General features: G+C 34.7%; 4 protein-coding genes across 7 annotated transcripts; 3 read left to right on the plus strand and 1 right to left on the minus strand.

Moving 5' to 3' along the window:
• Positions 1–2767: 2767 nt before the first annotated feature.
• On the minus strand, positions 2768–3256 carry LOC111918145 (uncharacterized). The gene has a single exon (XM_023913807.1). It carries the CDS (start codon positions 3254–3256, stop codon positions 2768–2770), a length of 489 nt encoding a protein of 162 aa, XP_023769575.1.
• Positions 3257–3590: 334 nt separating this feature from the next.
• On the plus strand, positions 3591–5483 carry LOC111918113 (uncharacterized membrane protein At4g09580). The gene is made up of 4 exons (XM_023913778.3): positions 3591–4146; positions 4437–4707; positions 4777–4947; positions 5026–5483. Exons 1-4 carry the CDS (start codon positions 3887–3889, stop codon positions 5152–5154), a joined length of 831 nt encoding a protein of 276 aa, XP_023769546.1. The 5' UTR covers positions 3591–3886; the 3' UTR covers positions 5155–5483.
• A 1615-nt stretch (positions 5484–7098) lies between these two features.
• Positions 7099–13667, plus strand: LOC111918114 (phosphatidylinositol-3-phosphatase myotubularin-1). Of its 4 annotated transcripts, XM_023913779.3 has the most exons (9): positions 7099–7458; positions 8490–8715; positions 11915–12036; positions 12450–12483; positions 12765–12836; positions 12919–12979; positions 13074–13127; positions 13208–13256; positions 13336–13667. In XM_023913779.3, exons 2-7 carry the CDS (start codon positions 8668–8670, stop codon positions 13076–13078), a joined length of 342 nt encoding a protein of 113 aa, XP_023769547.1. In that variant the 5' UTR covers positions 7099–7458; positions 8490–8667; the 3' UTR covers positions 13079–13127; positions 13208–13256; positions 13336–13667. The 4 variants fall into 4 exon arrangements, with proteins under 4 accessions (XP_023769547.1, XP_042751832.1, XP_042751834.1 ...); XM_042895898.2 differs by lacking the exon at positions 7099–7458 and having other exon boundaries at positions 8308–8715; XM_042895900.2 differs by lacking the exon at positions 7099–7458 and having other exon boundaries at positions 8688–8715; positions 11915–12104; positions 12450–12521; positions 13336–13636.
• Positions 13668–14821: 1154 nt separating this feature from the next.
• Positions 14822–19514, plus strand: LOC128126722 (beta-amyrin synthase 2-like). Its single transcript, XM_052764738.1, has 17 exons — positions 14822–15035; positions 15118–15393; positions 15573–15770; positions 15936–16020; positions 16107–16273; positions 16355–16543; positions 16653–16766; positions 16844–16963; positions 17038–17160; positions 17239–17337; positions 17447–17503; positions 17602–17648; positions 17783–17926; positions 18006–18183; positions 18833–18913; positions 19009–19092; positions 19180–19514. The coding sequence occupies exons 1-17, from the start codon at positions 14835–14837 to the stop codon at positions 19291–19293; spliced, it is 2277 nt and encodes a 758-aa protein (XP_052620698.1). The 5' UTR covers positions 14822–14834; the 3' UTR covers positions 19294–19514.
• Positions 19515–20154: the final 640 nt, after the last annotated feature.

Genomic DNA, 20154 nt, shown 5'->3' on the forward strand with positions numbered 1-20154 from the left:
TAGCCGATTTTAAAGGATTTATTGATCCTATGTGTACTTTTTATCTTACATGGCGAAAGAGCTGACATATAGGCCCTGATTTGTCGTCTCCCTCTCGTTAAACTTCACCCCGAAGTCTCATTTGGTCCTTAAACTTGATTAGGGCACAAAATTCTCCATCGATCATTCGTCTCCTTCAATCGTTCTGTAGAATGGCATCATCTCCAAATCCTACTGAGCAGAACTTCATTATAGTGGATTTCCACTACAATGGTCAGTTTGCATAGTTTACTTTGATCCTGACAGAGCATCAATGCGAGATGTTGACTTTGGTGCATTTGGGTATGAGCAGTTCATGGAATTCCTTCGTAAGCTCACCAAATCGAGAAGCAAAAACATCCATTTATGCCTTCCACAAGAGTCTTTAGGTATGGGAATTCATACACTGGTGAACGAGGGTGATTACAAGGAAGTTTTGGATTTGGCGTATGCTAATGACAAGAGAATGAATGTATATGTGGATCACCATAATGCACCTATCTTTGAATGGATTGAGGCTGAGGAAAGTGAAAGTGAAAATGAAGACCTAGATGAAGATGAGGATTCAGTTATTCCATATACATATTATGTTGATCATGAAGAAGATGATGCAACCTATCCATTTCCAGCAAACAAAACTACACATGTTAGATTTTTAAACATCCTTTGTGAACCTACAGAGAGTGAAGATCAAGATGATGAATACGTGCCACCCCAATACCACGTGTATGATGAGAGACATCCATGGGATCAGATGAAATGAATGATAGGTATGTGATTTTCTAACCCTACTGAGCTTAAACATATGTTAAGCAATTATGCAGTTGCTAATGGGTATGATCTATGGATTGAAAAAAATGACTGCGATAGACTGTTACTAAAATGTTGCAAAAAGAATAAGTCACCATCTTGCCCCTTCAGACTATGGGCCTCCTGGATGAGTAAAGAAAAGAATTTTCAGATCAAATCTCTAGTGAGTGAACATAGTTGTTGTAGGATGTTTAAGTTTGGGTCAATAGTAACTTACAGATGGATAGGCAAACATTTTATGATTCAAATTGTAGAGAACCCAAAAATGAGTGCAAGGAAGATGAAAGCTAAAGTGCAACGACGTTCAACATAAATGTGAGTGGGGGCAATGCAGAAATGCAAAGAAAGTTGCATTACAAGATATTGAAGGAAGTCTAATTAAACATTATGGGAGATTGTGGTCATATGGTGAGGAAATTATCAGGTCAAATCTTGGGTCTACTGTGAGTTTGGATGTAGACATCATGCCATATTCCACAACTTTTTTTTCCAAGTTCTATGTGTGTTTCAAAGCTATAAGGGATGGTTGGTTAGAAGGGTGCAGGCCTGTAATTAGGCTTAATGGTTGCTTTTTAAAGGGTATAGTTAGAGGAGAAGTTCTTTCAGCTATTGGGAAAGATGCAAACAACCACATCTACCCTATAGCATGGGTTGTGGTATGTGTTGAGAATAAAAAAACATGGAAGTGGTCCATAGATTTGCTTATGGATGACATTAATGGTGGTCTTGGTGCAGGCATTACCCTTCTTTCTGATGGACACAAGGTTAGTACTAGGTCCTTTTATGCTTCATTTTTATGCTTTTTCACTCATAACGATGTTGTGATTTGTAGGGGTTATTATAAGCAGTTAAGGAAAGATGTCCAGAAGCTGAACATAGGCAATGTGCGAGACACATTGTGGCCAATTTTAGTAAAAGGTTTACTGGTCAAGAATACATGAAGTTATTTTGGAGGGCTGTAAGGGCTAGTACTATGGAGAAGTTCAGAGGTGTAATGGAGAAGATCAAATCTATTGATACTCATGCTCATGATTACCTTATATACAAAGATCCTACTACCTGGTCTAAGTCATTCTTTCAAGAATGAAGAGATTGTGATGCAGTGGAGAATGGGGTCAGTGAGAGTTTCAATTCTGCTATTAGGCATGCTAGAAAAGAGACCTATAATCACTATGCTAGAGGAGATTAGGTTATTTGTGATGGAAAGGATATACACTCAAAGAGTTGAAGGAATGGAATGGGATTTGGATATATGTCCAACTATTAGGAAGCATATAGAAGAGTTAAAGGTTAAACATAGGTAAGTTTTTTAGTTTAATATGATTATGTTAATTATGGAGATGTGTTATTGATTTATATATATATATATATATATATATATATATATATATATATATATATATATTTGCCTTAAACATATTGTGGGGAGTTACTCCTTGTGGTTATCAAAAGTATGAGGTTAGATTCACTGGTGTTGCATATGGAGTGGATCTAATTGCAAAGAAGTGTGCCTGTAGAATATGACAACTTACAGGGATACCATGCTTACATGGAGTGGCAATAATCTCTTACCTAAATCATGATGCAGAGACATATGTGTCCCAATCATACACTAATGAGGCTTACCTAAAATGCTACAAATATAGCATTAATCCTCTCAATAGTAGTGATATGTGGCCAGATGTTCCATACCACAACCCTTTGCCTCCCAAAACAAGATTACCTGGTAGGCCATCAGTGAAAATGAAGAGGGATGAAATTGAAAGAGAGTTGAGTGGACCAAGTAGACAAACTGTCACAAGAAGGGGAAGCCTAATAAGGTGTGGTATTTGTAAGGAACTAGGTCACAACAAGAAAAAGTATCCATCTAACCAACAAAGCAATACATCAGGTTAATATTTTTAAAAACATTACATCATTTGAAAAAAGAATTGACATTTTAATTTTTGTTTGTAGTACCAAGTTCATCTAGGGCCAGTGGAGCAGGCCCAAGTTTATCTAGGGGCAATGAAGTACCACCACATCCTCCACCACCACCTGCAGCCCAACCATCTCCTACACCACCACCTGCAGTCCAACCACCTCCACCACTACCACCTGCAGCCCAACCGCCCCCTCTACCACCACTTGCAGTCCAACCACCTCCACCACCACCACCACCTGTAGCCCAACTACCTCCTCCACCACCACCTGCAGTTCCCGTGCCAAGAAGAAGGTCCTTAGTTGGTAGAAGTGGAAAGAGGCAATATTTTGAAGGAATCATCAAACAAGCATTAAGGGACGACGAGAAATGCCTCCCTTGATTCTTTGGTGTTGTTGATGTTAGAATATGTGCAGGGAACCCACAATCACAAGTTTTTGGATCGTTCACTGTGGATTTCTTGCTTGATCGATTGAGGGACGACGAGAAGCTGTAGGAGGAAGCCATCGGGGTATTAGGGCACAATAAATGAACAACATACGCCACTTTTTTTAATAACAATAACCCTACATGCCACGTAGGATCAAACTGACATGTAGGATCAATAAGTCATTTGAAACCGGCAAAAAACAATCGGAAGGGGAACATTAGTACAATTCAACAAGTTAAAGGGTTAATTGAACACGAAAAAAAAAATTAGTGACAAAATGTGACCAAAGACAAAAATATATCAGCCTCTCAAGCCATTATCCGTAATATAGAGGTTTATTTGAGAATGTGAAAAACATTCCACTCAATTGGAATTTTTTAATGTAAATACATGGAACCAAAAGGATATTCTCAACGATATCGCCCATGTCAAACCCTAATCAATTGCATCGAATATTCCCAAATCTCAATGATAATCTCACCAAAAGGAGAGAGAAACCACAAAATGGGAAATTCCCCAATTCGTCATCGTCATATAATGATCAACAGAATTGCCTCACAAGCTAATCCAAGAAGAAACGTATTTGGGTTCTTCATCTCCCAATTTCGTGCCTTAAATGCAGTGCTAAAGTTTCCCTAAAATCCCATTTATTTATCCAACCCAAAAGTCTCCATTACGGGCAAGAAAAGCAATAAAAATTGGATTAGATGAAACAAGAACAGATTGAAACAAACTCTTCGTCTTCATTCTCACCTTCAATAGTGAACGATGATAAAAATGATGAAAGTAAGATGAAATCATTAGAAATGTCATCAAAATTTCCATTAACGGCTTGGGAGATGGCGGGTGCAGCCGGTGTTGTTTTCGCTTTCGCCGTTGGTCTCCTCGGAGTTTACCTCACCTTGCCGGATTCTGATTACAGCTTTCTCAAGCTTCCAAAAACACTTGAAGATCTTCATATCCTCAGGTACTTACTTTCCCCTTTTAACAAATCAAATCCATTACGTGTTACGATTTTAGATCCTTTTAATTTTCAACAATTCATAATTCTTCTTCACATCCCCTGTTTGATTAGCAAACACGTAAGCCTCCATTAATCGGCAAAATCTTTTGCAATCAACAACCAAAAGATATCAATTATCATCATATTGATTTGAAATTTTGAATCTTGTCTTTGAATTCCAAAACAATTTCGTAGCTTTACACAACCGATCATCTCATTAATCATTATCAATCTCCTTTCTCGATTTTTGCCAGAAATCATCTCGAGAGATATACAAGCGACTACACAGTTCAAGTCTTAGTGGGGTATTGCACTGTATACATCTTCATGCAAACTTTTATGATCCCAGGAACTGTTTTCATGTCGCTTCTCGCTGGATCCCTTTTTGGGGTTTTAAGAGGTGTAGCTCTTGTCGTCTTCGCTGCTACAGCTGGTGCTTCTTCTTGCTACTTTCTATCTAAATTGATCGGGCGACCCCTTATCTTGTCTCTATGGCCCGATAAATTGGTTTTCTTTCAAGATCAGGTTAGCTTACTGTATATATAGCTTACCATATTAAGTCGTGATTGATGAATTTGTTTTAAAAATAATTAGGTGGCTAAAAGGAAAGATGGGTTATTGAACTACATGTTGTTCTTAAGGTTGACTCCAACTTTGCCTAATATGTTCATAAATGTTGCTTCACCAATAGTCAATGTGCCTTATCATACATTTTTAATGGCGACTTCTATTGGGCTCATTCCAGCTGCTTATGTCACAGTTAAGGTATTATTTATAAACTTTATTTGCAAATTTGAGATTACAATGCTCTTTTTTTTGTATTAATTATTTAGAATTTTATAGGCAGGAATAACTCTTGGAGAATTACAGTCAATTGGAGACCTATATGACATCCATTCGATAGTAACATTGTTTCTCATTGGGATTGCATCTGTTACCCCTACACTTATAACCAAAAAGAAAGAATCATAATAATTTGAATTATAAAGTTTCAAATCAACCCCTCTTGAGCTTTCAACTCTGTACAAAATTACAAATTTAGCCTCCATTTGCACCTGGGGTTTTGTTGGGATTCAATGGTTGGTGCTTCAGATGTTGGAGAGGCGCAAACAGATATAGAAGGGTAAAATGGTAAAAAGTTTAAGATGGAGCTTACTTACTCCTTTATGTTAATAATAATTCTGGTAGAAAGAATCCTGGAAAAGGTGGATTCTATTTTATGAAACGTGATCAAGGGTTCAAAGATGTAAACTTTGTTTTATCTTGATTAATAAAATAAGAAATGTTTAGCTATTTAAGTATGATGTGGCTGTTTTTATTTTTTAAACACAAGTTTCTGGTGTTTTAGCTATAGTATATTAATTAAGATTATTATTACAATTTGTAGCAGGTCTGCATTCAACATGAAACATGGTTTTGTGAATATTTCAATACCTTTAACCGATCAATAACTTAAAATCACAATAATTATATACTAAATTAAAAAACTCTTTACATTCCGAGTAATTCTTAGCATAAACATGGAATACCCGAAACCCGGATAAGGCTATTATTTAAACCCAAAACCCGGACCGATTTAGCATATTCCAGTTCAACGGTTCCGGTTTTGGTGCAGTTTTCTAGTTTTAAATCTCATCCATAGGTCATAGGGACTAAATGTGTTTTATTTAAAAAGACGCAATAAGGATTAAACGTATACAAAATAAAAACTATATCTCCCTTTTAGCCCTAATTGCCATGTGGAGATCGAGAATAAAGGAAAGGGGCGGTAGCGGTGGTCAATATGGTAGGTAACGATGGTGGCGATGGTCGATGGGGAGGGTGGCGACGACTATCGGTGCAGGGTGAAAGTGGTGGTCGGATGCAGCCGGTGAAAAGAGAGGCGATGTCTTCGTAACGAGGAAGTGGCGGAGCAAGGCGATCGAGTGGAAGAAAGCGTCAACGAGCACAAAGGGGCAAATGAGAAAGATGACTCAGCTAGCTAGTGAACAGAGTGGCGATGTCTTCGATTAGATTCTTTCATTTGATTTTGAAAATTGACGTTTGAAAAGTATGTTTACCCGCGATGCGCTTCGTTATTTCCCAAGTAAGTGATTGAATAGGGTTTGTTCCATGTTAATTGTTTCTTGAGTTATTGTTGAAGAATCTATTCTATGTTTTTTTTGCAAGTTAGGGAGTGTTTGACTAAATTTATTTAATGAGTTTTTTGACTTGTTATCGGTTCCACATCGATATCAACCAAAAAAGAGTGTTTGGATAAGGATGCGTACATATAATGGATATCCGTTTTTTTTTGGAACTGGAACCACCTCGGAACCGTGGTTCTAGTTCCGGTTCCGATTCCTATAAGTGGGAACCGTCTATGACCGATTTCAATTTTCATTTTTTAGGAACCGTTACCCGCCGAGTAACCGCTGGAACCGGTTCCGAAATATTAAAATTTAAAAATACTTAATACTTAAAGAATTGATCGTAACAATATTGATGAGTAAGACATATGTTGAAATTATCTGATTGGATATATGTTGAGACTATCTAATTGGATCTTGAATTATCTTTTTTAAAATGATTATTTTTTTTGCCGTTGTAGCTTATATCATAATTTTTATTGCTGTTGTAACTTATATTATTTTTTTACCCGCTCTTGGAACTGAAACCGCCGGTTCCGGAATTCGTTCCAAAAATTTAAGAACCTCCTAAATCGGTTCCTGTTCTAACTTCATAGTAACCGCAGGTTTCGGGCCCTGGCCAATACCTTGTTCGTCCCTATATTTGGATGACAATTTTTTAAAAATAGGTTATAGCCGGATGATAACTCTCGTAAACAAGGAAAAATAAGAGGCATCGATCTGTTTAGGGCAAATAGGAAAAAAAGGAAGCACGTCTCTTTTTTTATTTTTTTTATTTTTTAGACTTGGTTTATTCTCTGAATAAACAAGAGGTATTTTTTATTTTAAAAGGTAAAAAATAATACGCAAACAAAAGGTGTGAATTTGAAATTTTAAGACACTGTATCTTAATTATGAAATTAAGAGAGTAAACAAAGAGGAACTAATTCAATTTTGATAAGCTGTCTACACTAACAAAAAAACGCTTATTTCATTACATTTAGGAATTGACCAATATACCCCTAAAACTAATAAAAAGGTTTTTGTTGATATGCTGCGACACCAGACAAGAAAAACACACACACAGCACGCCTCCATTCTTCTCTCGTCGGCTCGATTCCCGATTGCTCGCCGCCGGATACCATCGCACCCCACAGATTCGATTCAGGTGCGATTTTCTTCATCCTGCTTTCGTTCAACTGCATTTTGCCTGCAATCGATTTTCCTTTTCCCCCTTATTTTAGTTGAAATCGAAATCTTATTTTAGTTGAAATCGAAATCATATGAGTTTGTTGCAATCCAAATCTATGTGATTTCTGCAAATTTTAGTTTTATGTGTGAAATCAAAATCGTGTTATGGCTGCAACAGAAACAACATTAGCCAATTATTTTTTGTAGTATTTTCTAATATCCTAATTTATCTCTATATTCAATTAGTATAGGACCAAACACATTGTGTTCATAACAGGAACATACATATTGTTTTGAATGATATTCTTAAGATGCTTATATGATACTTGAATGTAGTTTAGGTTATGGACACCAACAATGATAATCTTGTTGATGGTGATACATCAAAATAAGTCATAATATAAAAGGAAGCTCTTTTTGGTAATTTTACATATATAAGCAGTTTTTTTTTTTTTTTTGCCAAACACTAAAAATAGCTTATCAGCATATAGCGTTCTGATAAACTAATCGAAACACTTTAAAAAAAAAAAAAAATCTCTGTTTTGACACCGCTATAAGCTAATAAGCTATAAGTTAAAAAGTTAAAAACATTTTTAATAAGCTTAGACAAACACCCCCTTAACCTATCCAAGGGTTCTTACTTGTTAACTAAGGTGTATTTTAAATTATAACCTTGGTGAGTTGGTGGTGAAGATACAAGCCATCAGTGACTCAATGTTTAGTTTCATTGCAATGTTTTGGTAATTATTTGATTGCTATGACCCATGATTCGTGCTTCATGAAATCAGTCTCAAGATTCCATTCTTTATAGCTCTTTTGTCTAGTACTCTTTTTTCGTTTTTTTTTTTTATTTTTATTTTTTTATTTTTTTTTAAATTCATCTTTGCTTTTCAAAATATGTGTGCCTCAAGTTTAGTATTATAAATTGGATGTGTTGATAAGTTGATCATGATTGAATGGATTTTGTATTTGAAGTTGAGATTAATGATTTGAGATTGTCCCATGTAGAATGTTTTCGGGTTCAAGAATGTCTGCAAGCGGAAAAGGAGCAGCCTTGGAACTACGTTCTCTTGTGTTGGCGTTTGGTGTGAAGCAAAAAATCGGGTGGACATCATACCCAACGAACTAGGATAGAAAATCACGCCATCTGTCATAGTGTTTGATGATGAGAAAATGATGGTAGGCAATGCTGCAAAGTACTAGATGGCTCGGAACCCTAGTAACATTGTCCTTGGTAAGTTATTTTTGTCTTCATTTCCCATTTTATATTTTTCTTTGGAATCTAAAAGTTGAAAGAATAGGGGGACCATTTGTTGTTACATGTATCTTAATTATTATCGGTTGATTTTTATATTTTGATTCGTCTTGCTAATGGGAATCCTCTAAACTTTAAGATATAAAGAGGCTCATTGGGAGGAGGTACAACGAGCCTAAAGTGTAGAAGATTATAGCATAGTTGCCTTTCAAGGTAGTGATTGAATTGATCTTATAATGGTAGTTGGTATGGGTTCTTGGGCACAATGACATTCATGTAATTAGGTCCAACATTAGGTGTCATTTTTATTCCCAGTTGGAGGGAAGTAAGCTCCACTAACACAAAATTGTTATGGACTTCTTTGTTATTATCACTTCGAGCAAGCTTAGAGGCTAGTATTGCATACCACACGTGATAGCCTCATCCCCATTCAAACTTTTGGAAAATTGTTTACCATTAAAAAATCCTCCCAACATTTTTCTGTAGCTTTGGGAACCTACTCGAACCCCAATAAGAACTATATCATCAACTTCATGCTTCTCCATGTTGGTTTCCTTTAGACATTTTCTAACCAACTTAATGCATTTCTCAAAGTATTTAGAGTTTATTTGATAAAATTTAGCATTGTTAATTGTAGCTGTAAAATCATTATCATCAAGCAAACCATCAATGGCTACTATAGTTGAAGTGGTAGAGGACAACAAACTTTGCTCTCTCATAGACAGTTTTGAGCCTCGTCATGGCTTTCACATTAACTATCAGGTTCTTATTTTGTTTCTTTTTCAAGTCTTTAGCAAAATTGTCTATTATTTCATTCTTGAAAAGCTCTTCGCCCAAACTGGTGTCCCCTCTAAAAGCTTTGACCTTAATCTTATTTTCTTCTCCGACATTAAGTTCAAAGACATCTACATCAAAAGTACCACAACCCATGTAGTTGCTTTGGAAGTTGATATCTGTGAGAAAAATAAGATTAAGCTCAAAACTTTTGGAGGGGGCACCAACTTGGGTGCAGAAGATTTCGACAATGGACTTATAGATAATTTTGTTAAGGACTTGAAAAAGAAACACAATAAGAACCTGGTAGTTAATGCGAAAGCCATGATGAAGCTCAAAACTGTCCGTGAGAGAGCAAAGTGTGCTTTCCTCTTCCACTTCAACTATAGTAGACATTGATGGTAATGATTTTACAGCTACAATTTACAAGACTAAATTTGATCAAATAAACTCTAAATACTTTGAGAAATGCATTAAGTTGGTTGGAAAATGTCTAAAGGAAACCAACATGGAGAAACATGAAGTTGATGATGTGGTTCTTGTCGGCGGTTCCAACAGGACCCCAAAGCTACAGAAAATGATGGAGGATTTTTTTAATGGCAAACAATTTTACAAAAACCTTAATGGGGACGAGACTGTCGCGTATAGGGCTGCAATATTTGCCTCTAAGTTTACTCGAAATGATGATGACAAAGAAGTCGATAACAATTTTATATTAGTGAAGCTCACTTCCCTCCCACTGGGAATAACAATGATTTATAATGGTCAATATAATTACATAGATGTTCTTATTCCCAAGAACACACCCCTACCAAAGTAACCATTCACATTGTTTACTATTTTTAGTTAGAGTACGTTTATTTTTAATTTATTTACCTAATAAGTCATTTGTCAAAGTTAGAGATGTAATTGAGTCGAGCTAGCTCGTGAGATACTCGAGATCGACTCAAAAAATACTTGAATCCGACTCGGTTCAATTCGAGTCAAGCTCGGGCTACCTGAGTATATTATCAATCGAGTAACCATTTCAGCCTCTCCATTTAATGTTTTTTTAATGCATTAAATGCTCTCTGAGTTTTGGATGCATTACAACTGATGCTAGAAACTCTAATTATACTAAAACCCAGCCACCATTCCAGCCTCTCCATTTAATGTGTTCATCGAGGATATGAAATCTTTGCCACCCTAGGTTTCTTTTTGTCAGCAATAATGGCTTCACAAAAAGGGCTAGAACACAACACATTTATATACTTTGTATGCATTTACACTACTAGAAACCTGACCTTCATCGACAGATTTGATCTTTAGCTAATCAGTGATGAAATATCGAGAGATCAGCGATGGAAAACATAAATATATGGACCAAAAAAACTTATACAAATTTTGAGAGGTATTACCAAACGATTAGCGACAGAATGTTAAGAATTTATCGACAAAAAACAGTCTGTCGGTATTTTATCGCAAATTAACTCCTTTTAGCTAGGGAACAAAGACACATTGCTTAAAACCACAAGCCTTTTTTTCTTGGGCCTCGCCAATCCCTCGTAGAAAATCAGACGCTTCTTTTTTTTTTTTTTTTTTTTTTTTTTTTTTTTTTTTTAATTCCCTCATGTTATTTTTCGTTCCTGCTTTTCTTTCTTTTTCGTTCCCTCCTATTTTCATTCCCTCCGATTTCTTCCCAAGCCCTAAATGATTTCTTCCCGAAGCCCTAATCAACCCTCTATAATATCGACTCAAATCCACTCCTCCGCCCTGAGAAATCACCTCCACCGCCGTCCACATGCATCGTCCCTCTCTGCATCACTCTCTGAAGTACACTTGAAGCTCATTAAAGAAAAATCTCAGAAATCACATCCTCATTCGCTTTCCACTCGGTTCATCTCCCTTCCTTATTGACTCACTCGTTTCCCTATCAAAGCCATTTGATCTGTTGGTTCATCCATTGCTGCTTCAGATCGTGTAAACTCGAGAAAATCTAAAGTATTCTTTATCAGCTTCCAATTCTGGTTAATTTCTAATAGTGTGTAAGTTGCATTTCCATGTAGATCTCTTACTTCTCTTTCATTTCTAGCTCATATGACCACTCGTTTTCTAATCTCTACCTTCTTTAACTCTTTAATTTTGGTTTTCCTAGGGTTTTCATATTGATTATCATCTTAACTCTAATTTCTATGTTCTAGATTATATAAATTAGCATACAGATTTTTTTTTAAGATTTGAACTGATTCGACAAGGGGATATTGAATACTACTTCGAGGAGAGAAGTGTAAGCTTTCCTTACTACATGATGTTAATGTCATAATTAACCCCTTTTGAGTTTGTTCTTGGTGTATCAGTTTACTATTTTGAAATGCTGGTTTGATTAACAGTGGTTAATATTCTGACATGATGATTGATGAAACAGATTTTTGAAGGCAAGGTAGTGTGGTGCACCCACCAGTGCAATTCACCTATCAGAGAAAGAGGACTAAAAAGATTCCATTTATGGAGGGGACCACAGACACTCACGAAAGCACTGCAAGATTGGTGAGACAGTAGGGGCAATTTGGGAATTAGGATCATTCTCTGTCATGGCAGTCTATATATTAGGAAAGGTATATCCTTATTGAAATAAGCAGAAAGAATTAGAAGTTTCTTCTATTTAGGAGACCATAGCATCTCGAATACAATATCGATCATTTGATTGTCCTTCCGTTTCTTAATATTTGTGAGAGTTCATAGCAGGTAGTTTGATATTAAGAAGACAAACAAATATGGCTGATATTATAAAATGGAGGAAGGATTATGGTAGACACAACGATGGAGTGCTAAAAAAATTTCATTTCATTTAAATTGTGTTCTGGTGGTGTATAGTTGCTTTCCTGTTGTTATGTTGTGCTAATTTCATTTCATTTAAAACTTAAAAGCCTTTGTCTCATATTTGTGTGTTTTGTTGTTAGGGGCATGGTGGTCTTTTTAACACTGGTGAAGCAGGTACCATTGTTGTGACCAATTTTCTTCTTGTTTTCCTGGTAAATTGTCCATCTATTGATCTTTTTTGTTACTGAATCATGCCATAGTACAAACCAACTATAATTTCCAGTTGTAGAACTTATATATGATATTGAAAATGTACAATGTTCAATGTTTAATGTTCGTCAGAAGTTTGTTGTAGATATCTAGTAGCAAATCAAATGGCTTGATTCAATATTCATCTTAGCACCAAGCTTTGTCAATTTCTCTTATATCTGACACATTTTGTTATCTTCTATAAGAGTGAAGAATCCATGGAAGTTAATGCACTTGGAACAATACCATTGGCCACCATTGAAAAGTTCAACAAGATTGTAAGTTTTTCTTAAAGGTTAATTTTGTTATTTCTCTCTAGAATATTATTATTAATATTTTCTTGTTAATCTAATTTTGTAGGCTTTTGTGTTCAAATTTGTTCTCCTATTTCAGTCAAATCCTTCTTTGATCCAAAGCTCATGTAAGTTGTTTCCTATTTTTTGAGCTAAAAGAGAACTACATCTTTTTTGTAAAAGATCTTTGAGTTGCTAGTTAATGACTCTATTTACATGTAGGTTAATTTTGGGCAGAAAATATCAAAACAAGCTCCTTGAAATGATTGATGACAGGTACTTGTATTGTTTTATGAAATAATACTTCATTAATATAAACTTCATTAACATACCTTTTTTTTTATATATAAATACAGGGGGACTTGTACAAGTCTGTTAAAATTGATGACTGTTTCTGGAGCTTAGGTATGTATATTTAAAAATGTGGTATACTTTTATACATTTTTTTTCTTTCAAATTACTCATCTTTTTGTTTCTTTCACAGAGGATCAAAAACCAGTCTCCATTCTTTTAACAAAACAGCATCAAATGGAATGGTGAACCTGAAATTGACACTCAGAAAGTTGAACCTGAAAACAGTAATCCATGGGATTTAATAGGAATCGGAATCCAATTCCATTCCAGTCATTCTTTTGGATGCAAGATATGTAGGAATGGAGAAGATGTATGATGAAATGCAAAATATGATAGGAAATTGAGAATTTTGGTACATTATCTTATGAAATCAAATATCAATCAATGTTTAACTTTAGTATTTTAATGTTAATGTTTGTTTTGGATTTTAACTTTAGTATTTTAATGTTAATGTTTGTTTTAGATTGTATATTTATTTAATGCTTATGTATTTAAATGATAATGGATTGGGATTGTATAATTGTTCGATGTTTTTGGTATTCTTTTTGTTTTAGATATGTAATCCAAAAAAAAAAAAAGATATTTACATATTAGCTAGGGATCAGCAACAGAATATAAAAAAAACAGAGATAGAGAATAATGTTATTGAGTTTTGTCGCCAATGTCCTAAATAAATGCGTTAAGTGATGTATTTGCGACAGATATTCCGTTGCTAAGGCCGTCGCAAGGAATAAGTAATCCGTCGCTAAATCCATCTGTAAGTCATTAGCCACACTTTAACCACCTATGGAGTATGTCTGCCGATGATCCGTCGCAAACATTCTTTAGCGACGGATTGGTCGTCTTTGAAATCCATGTTTCTAGTAGTGTTATGCAGTTTGTACACAGGTTATGGATATTGTGGTAATCAACTTTGGTAGGTTATGAAAGACAACCACCCAAGCAAGAAATGAAAATGAATAAGAAGACAAAGGATGGTTGAAAGATACTGTGGGAAGAAAGAGAAAAACTGACTCATGTGATGTGGACCAATGGATTGAAGGATGGAAACATGACCACTAATTCCCAACCCTAGTCTTATGTTTAACTTGTTAGTGGTGAATGGATTCCATAATTTTGACTATGAGATATGAGAATTTGAGTGCACTCATTGTTTGTGTATGGTGATTGTAATAGTTGAGTAATTCAAATTGGATTGCATGTATGGATTGCGTGACCAAAAGATCGAATAACTCAAAAAGTCATTGATTGGTGATTAATGGAAGTAAGTATCCTTGTGGATAAAAATTAAACAGCATGATTTTGTAAAAAGATATTTTACCTGCCTATTGTGTATAGTGATTGCAATAGTTGAATAATTCAAATTAAACTGCATGTATGGACTATGGATTGCGTGACCAAAAAATCAAATAATTCACATTAGGATAAAGTAATGGTTCCACCATACCTAATATACTATCTACTGATATAAAATCGTGTATCACTTTAAGAAGTAATCCCATAACTTAGTAATCATAGAATTATGCTCTTAAATTCACATTTCTCAATATAAAAACACTACACCCTACCACACTTTTCCCATATTTCCTTCTCAATTTCATTCACTTAATACTTTCATGACAAAACAAAATGTGGAGATTAAAGATAGCAGAAGGAGGCAATGATCCGAATCTCTATTCCACAAACAACTTTATCGGGAGACAAATATGGGAGTTTGACCCGAGCCATGGAACCCCAGAAGACCGAGCCGCGGTCGAAGAGGCTCGAACCGAGTTCTGGAACCATCGACACCGGGTCAAGCCGAGTAGTGATGTCCTTTGGCGCATGCAGGTTGAACGAAAATTTAAACTCATTGATATTTGTTTAATTGTTTATAAAATACGTGGATAATATTTATTTATATAATGCGTAGTTTTTGAAAGAGAAGAAATTCAAACAAACGATACCTCAGGTGAAAATAGAGGATTCTGAAGAGATATCGTGTGAAAAAGCTACAACCACACTGAGAAGGTGTGTCAACTTTTTCACAGCTTTGCAGGCCAGTGATGGTCACTGGCCTGCTGAAAATGCAGGCCCACTGTATTTCATACAACCATTGGTTATCTGTCTGTATATTACCAATCATCTTGACGTTGTTTTCCCAAAAGAATACCGTAAAGAAATTTTACGGTATTTATATTGTCATCAGGTACAACTATTTTAAATCGGAACGTATGCAAGAAATAACAATGTATTTTCATTAGCATATTATATTTCCAACTCTTTTTTTTCTTTTTTTCTGATTAAGACATCTTAAGAAGAAATGCAACTATGATGATATAACAAACAAATCAACAGAAGTACAATACTAATTACTATTGCTTATAGAATGAAGATGGTGGATGGGGGTTTCACATAGAGGGACATAGCACGATGTTTGGGACAACATTAAGTTACATTTGCATGCGACTTTTGGGTGAAGGTCTGGATGGTGGTCTGAATGGTGCATGCACCAAAGCCCGAAAATGGATCCTGGATCATGGCAGTGTCACCACCATTCCATCATGGGGCAAAACATGGCTTTCTGTAATACATCAACTTTTTCTTTTTCCTTTTTTGTGTATATATTATATATTCTTTAGTTTCTATATATATATATATATATATATATATATATATATATATATATATATATATATATATATATATATATATATATGTAACAAAGTTATAAAATATTATTTGTTTTAGATACTTGGTGTGTGTGAGTGGGCAGGAACCAACCCTATGCCTCCAGAGTTCTGGATCCTCCCTTCTTTTCTTCCTATGTATCCAGGTTAGTGAATAGTGAATACTTTATGTTTCTTTTTGACTTATTGGGCTTAATGGGCTTAATCGGCTCGGCTTAATGGACAAATGTAGCTAAACTATGGTGCTATTGTCGGCTTGTATACATGCCAATGTCGTATCTCTATGGAAAAAGATTTGTGGGTCCCATTACTCCTTTGATTCTACAACTTAGAGATGAACTTTACTCACAACCCTACAATGAAATCAATTGGAAGAGTATAAGGCATTTATGTGCAAAGGTGAAATTTTTTAATATTTGTAAAAAGTGTAGTTTGCATAATAATACTTGCTTACCCTTTTGCAGAAACTTATTATTTCAGGAAGATTTATACTATCCTCATCCGTTGCTACAAGATTTGATGTGGGATAGTTTATATATTTGCACTGAGCCTTTATTAAATCGTTGGCCATTTAATAAATTAAGAAAGAAAGCATTGGAGACAACAATGAAACATATCCATTATGAAGATGAGAATAGTCGATATATCACCATTGGTTCAGTTGTAAAGGTTAGATAATCTCATAATCTAAATATCTAAGAGCTTGATTATATCATTTCTTCCTATATTATATTTGAAAAATCTAGTAAATTATATCAAAGTACAATTCTTTGTGTAGTCGTTGTGTATGCTTGCATGTTGGGTTGAAGATCCAAATGGTGTTTGTTTCAAAAAGCATCTTGCAAGAATCCCTGATTATATTTGGGTTGCTGAAGATGGAATGAAAATGCAGGTTATATAAAAATCTAAACATAAAAAATATAATAAATTTTATAATTCTTGAAGTTGATTGTTATAAATTTGAAACAGAGTTTTGGAAGTCAAGGGTGGGATGCTAGTTTATCCATCCAAGCTTTACTAGCTACTGATCTTACAGAAGAAATTGGGGCTACTTTGATGAAAGGACATGAATTTATCAAAGCTTCACAGGTTGTTAGAACTCTTAAAAAAACATTTCTTAATTTTTTTTTACTGGATTGTTTAATCATTAATTATTGTTTCAGGTTAAAGATAATCCTTCTGGAGAATTTAAGAGCATGCATAGACATATTTCAAAAGGGTCATGGACTTTTTCAGATCAAGATCATGGATGGCAAGGTTCAGACACTACTGCTGAAGCATTGAAGGTATGATGTGAGATGCCCACAATCGTAATTTTCCAAATCGCGTTTGTTCTTATTGTCAAATTACTGTTTTGCCCCCAGTGTTGTCTCCTACTCTCAACAATGCCACCAGAAATTGTTGGTGAAAAAATGAAACCTGAGAAATTGCAAGATGCTGTCAACATAATACTTTCTCTACAGGTCTATTTCATTCCTAAAATTAAAATAGACTCAAATATTTGGATTCTTCAATAGACATTCCAATTTAATTTCTAAACATTTTAACTTGATTGTGATCATAATATTATAGAGCAAAAATGGTGGGGTAGCATCATGGGAACCATCAGGATCTTCAGAATGGTTAGAGGTATTTTCGGAAATTAATATATATATATATATATATATATATATATATATTAAGTTACAAAAGATTTGATATTTATATTTTATACTCCTTCATCATAGATTTTCAATCCTACAGAGTTCTTTGCTGACATTGTCATTGAACACGAGTAAGATTCCTACATACGTTACAATTTCAATATCTTCTTTTAAATTACTATGTCTCTCTACAAGAACTGTTGTATGACCAAAGATGTAAATGGCCATTTTACCCTTCACGAGACTTACGAAATGTCTTGACTAGGTATGTTGAGTGCACATCATCAGCAATGCAAGCACTAGTTTTGTTTAAAAAGTTATACCCTCAACATAGAAGAAAAGAAATAGAAAGTTTCCTTACATGTGCAAGTGGATACTTGGAGAAAATACAAATGCAAGATGGATCATGGTTTGTTTTTTGTTTTTGTTTTTAATTAAAATCAACTTTTTTGTAGTTTTTAACATATGAGAGAATTTGTGTATATTAGGTATGGAAACTGGGGGGTGTGTTTTACATATGGTACTTGGTTTGCTCTTGGAGGATTGACAGTTGTCAATAAAACATTTGAAAATTGTCACGCAATTCGGAAAGCTGTCAGATTTTTACTGGAAACACAGCTGGAAGATGGTGGTTGGGGTGAAAGTTACAAATCATGTCCAGAAAAGGTAATAATTCAAGGGAAAATACCTGAACTAGTAAAAAAATGGGGGGTATTTTTAAAATATAGTCACAAAAAATTGGATTTCTGGATATAGAGATGGATTCCGCAGAGGTAGCTCCACGGAATGACAAAATCGTAAATAAATCAGTGTATTAAAAAAAAACTCAAGATCCATTCTGCGGAGCTAGCTCCGCGGAATGGATTTTCAGATTTCTTTTCGCATCGATTGTTCGGGGTTTATATTTATTCTCCAACTAATTATCATACTATCATAATCTTTTTTTGAAAATAATTAGTTGGGGAATTAATATAAATCCCGAAGAACCGATGTGGAATTTTTTTTTTGAAGATCCATTCGTCGGAGCTACCTCCGCAGAATGAGTTCATTCATCGGAGGTAGCTCCACGGAATGGATCTTGAGTTTTTCTTTTGATACTCTGATTTATTTACGATTTTGCCATTCCACGGAGCTATCTCCGCGGAATCCATGTCTATACCTGGAAAAGTCAATTTTCATGTCTAAATTTTGAAAATACCACCCATTTTTTGACTATTGCTGGTATTTTCCCATAATTCAATGAGCATATGGGATAAAAACTTGTTTTAGAAAAAAAATAATAAAATGAATAATCTTTTTGTTGCTTTATGAACAGAAATACATACCCCTTGAAGGAGGCAGATCTAACTTGGTGCATACTGCATGGGCTATGATGGGATTGATTCATTCTCAACAGGTCACTATTTTATTTTTATTCTAAATTCTAAATTCAATTATAATATTCATTTTCTTTTGTAATAATATATTAATTAATTTATTCAAAACATATAGATGGAAAGAGATTCAACACCCCTACACAGAGCTGCTAAGTTATTGATCAATTCCCAGTTGGAAAATGGTGATTTTCCACAACAGGTAACAAAAAATAAGTTGAATCAAGTAAAATTAAATGAAAAGATGAAAAAAGGTGTTACATTTATTATTTTTGTTTACATAATACAGGAAATAACTGGAGTCTTTATGAAGAACTGCATGTTGCATTATGCATTGTATAGGAATATATACCCAATGTGGGCCCTAGCTGATTATCGCAAGAAGGTGTTGCTAAAGATATAAAGAAATAAAAATGAAACAATTTTATCATTATCTTCATTATTTATCAAAACTTTTAAGCAATGGCCCACGTCTTCAAGAAAGATGAAGGGTGCTTTTAGAGGAATCAGAATTGTTCATGTAATGAAACTTGTAACATATTAAGATTGTTTAAAATTAACGTAGCTCTCCGTGTTTTGGATAATAAAGACATGCCCTGAAAATTGAGAAAGCAGATACAAAAGCTGAAATAAAAGTAATCATAGAGACAATTTTTGTATGTTCCATAATTCCAGAAGGTACTTTCCACAAAATAGAAGCAACATTTGATGTAACACTAACATCATCATTGGTTGATGAAATTAAATAGCTTTTTTTATGTGGATCCCCTTCCATAGTGTAGTGTAGAAACAAGTCAGAAGACCCAAATTCAATTCTCACACATCAACAAGTCATTGGTTGATGGGGAATTGCTCACTGGAGTTTTTTGTTTAGTGGTCTTCTTGATAATAGGTGGTTTGATCTTTGATACACTTATAACTCCACCCTCACAATTATTATCATCAGAGCTCCCACTATTTTCAGGTTTATCAGAGCTCCCACTGCTTTCTGAACATTTGCCTATCCTTTGATCAATGATAGGTCTTACATGATTTTGGGATCCTCCCACTGAAGAAACTGAAGTGGGACACTATAAATACCAGAATGAACTGAAACTAACTTCCCAAACATAAGCAGATTATATATCTTCGCAAAACTGACTTTCTTCTAGAGCATGGCTTAGAAGCATCTACACAATCTTCGAATTTGGCATCCTCCCACTGGATACAAGCTTCCTCATTCCCTCTTTAATCATATGAATAAATCTTTGGTGGCATAGAGCGT

The sequence above is a fragment of the Lactuca sativa genome, chromosome 6, assembly GCF_002870075.4.
Source record: "Lactuca sativa cultivar Salinas chromosome 6, Lsat_Salinas_v11, whole genome shotgun sequence".
NCBI lineage: Eukaryota > Viridiplantae > Streptophyta > Magnoliopsida > Asterales > Asteraceae > Lactuca > Lactuca sativa.

Coding starts and splice junctions, on each gene's coding strand:
- LOC111918145 (XM_023913807.1), bottom strand. CDS start 3,256: ATGGCTTCCTCCTACAGCTTCTCGTCGTCCCTCAATCGATCAAGCAAG.
- LOC111918113 (XM_023913778.3), top strand. CDS start 3,887: ATGAAACAAGAACAGATTGAAACAAACTCTTCGTCTTCATTCTCACCT. Junction 4,708..4,776: donor TGGTTTTCTTTCAAGATCAG/GTTAGCTTACTG, acceptor AAAAATAATTAG/GTGGCTAAAAGGAAAGATGG. Junction 4,948..5,025: donor CTGCTTATGTCACAGTTAAG/GTATTATTTATA, acceptor AGAATTTTATAG/GCAGGAATAACTCTTGGAGA.
- LOC111918114 (XM_023913779.3), top strand. CDS start 8,668: ATGCTGCAAAGTACTAGATGGCTCGGAACCCTAGTAACATTGTCCTTG. Junction 12,037..12,449: donor ACGAAAGCACTGCAAGATTG/GTGAGACAGTAG, acceptor TTTTGTTGTTAG/GGGCATGGTGGTCTTTTTAA. Junction 12,837..12,918: donor TTGAAAAGTTCAACAAGATT/GTAAGTTTTTCT, acceptor CTAATTTTGTAG/GCTTTTGTGTTCAAATTTGT.
- LOC128126722 (XM_052764738.1), top strand. CDS start 14,835: ATGTGGAGATTAAAGATAGCAGAAGGAGGCAATGATCCGAATCTCTAT. Junction 15,036..15,117: donor ATGTCCTTTGGCGCATGCAG/GTTGAACGAAAA, acceptor TATAATGCGTAG/TTTTTGAAAGAGAAGAAATT. Junction 16,274..16,354: donor TAAGGCATTTATGTGCAAAG/GTGAAATTTTTT, acceptor TTATTATTTCAG/GAAGATTTATACTATCCTCA.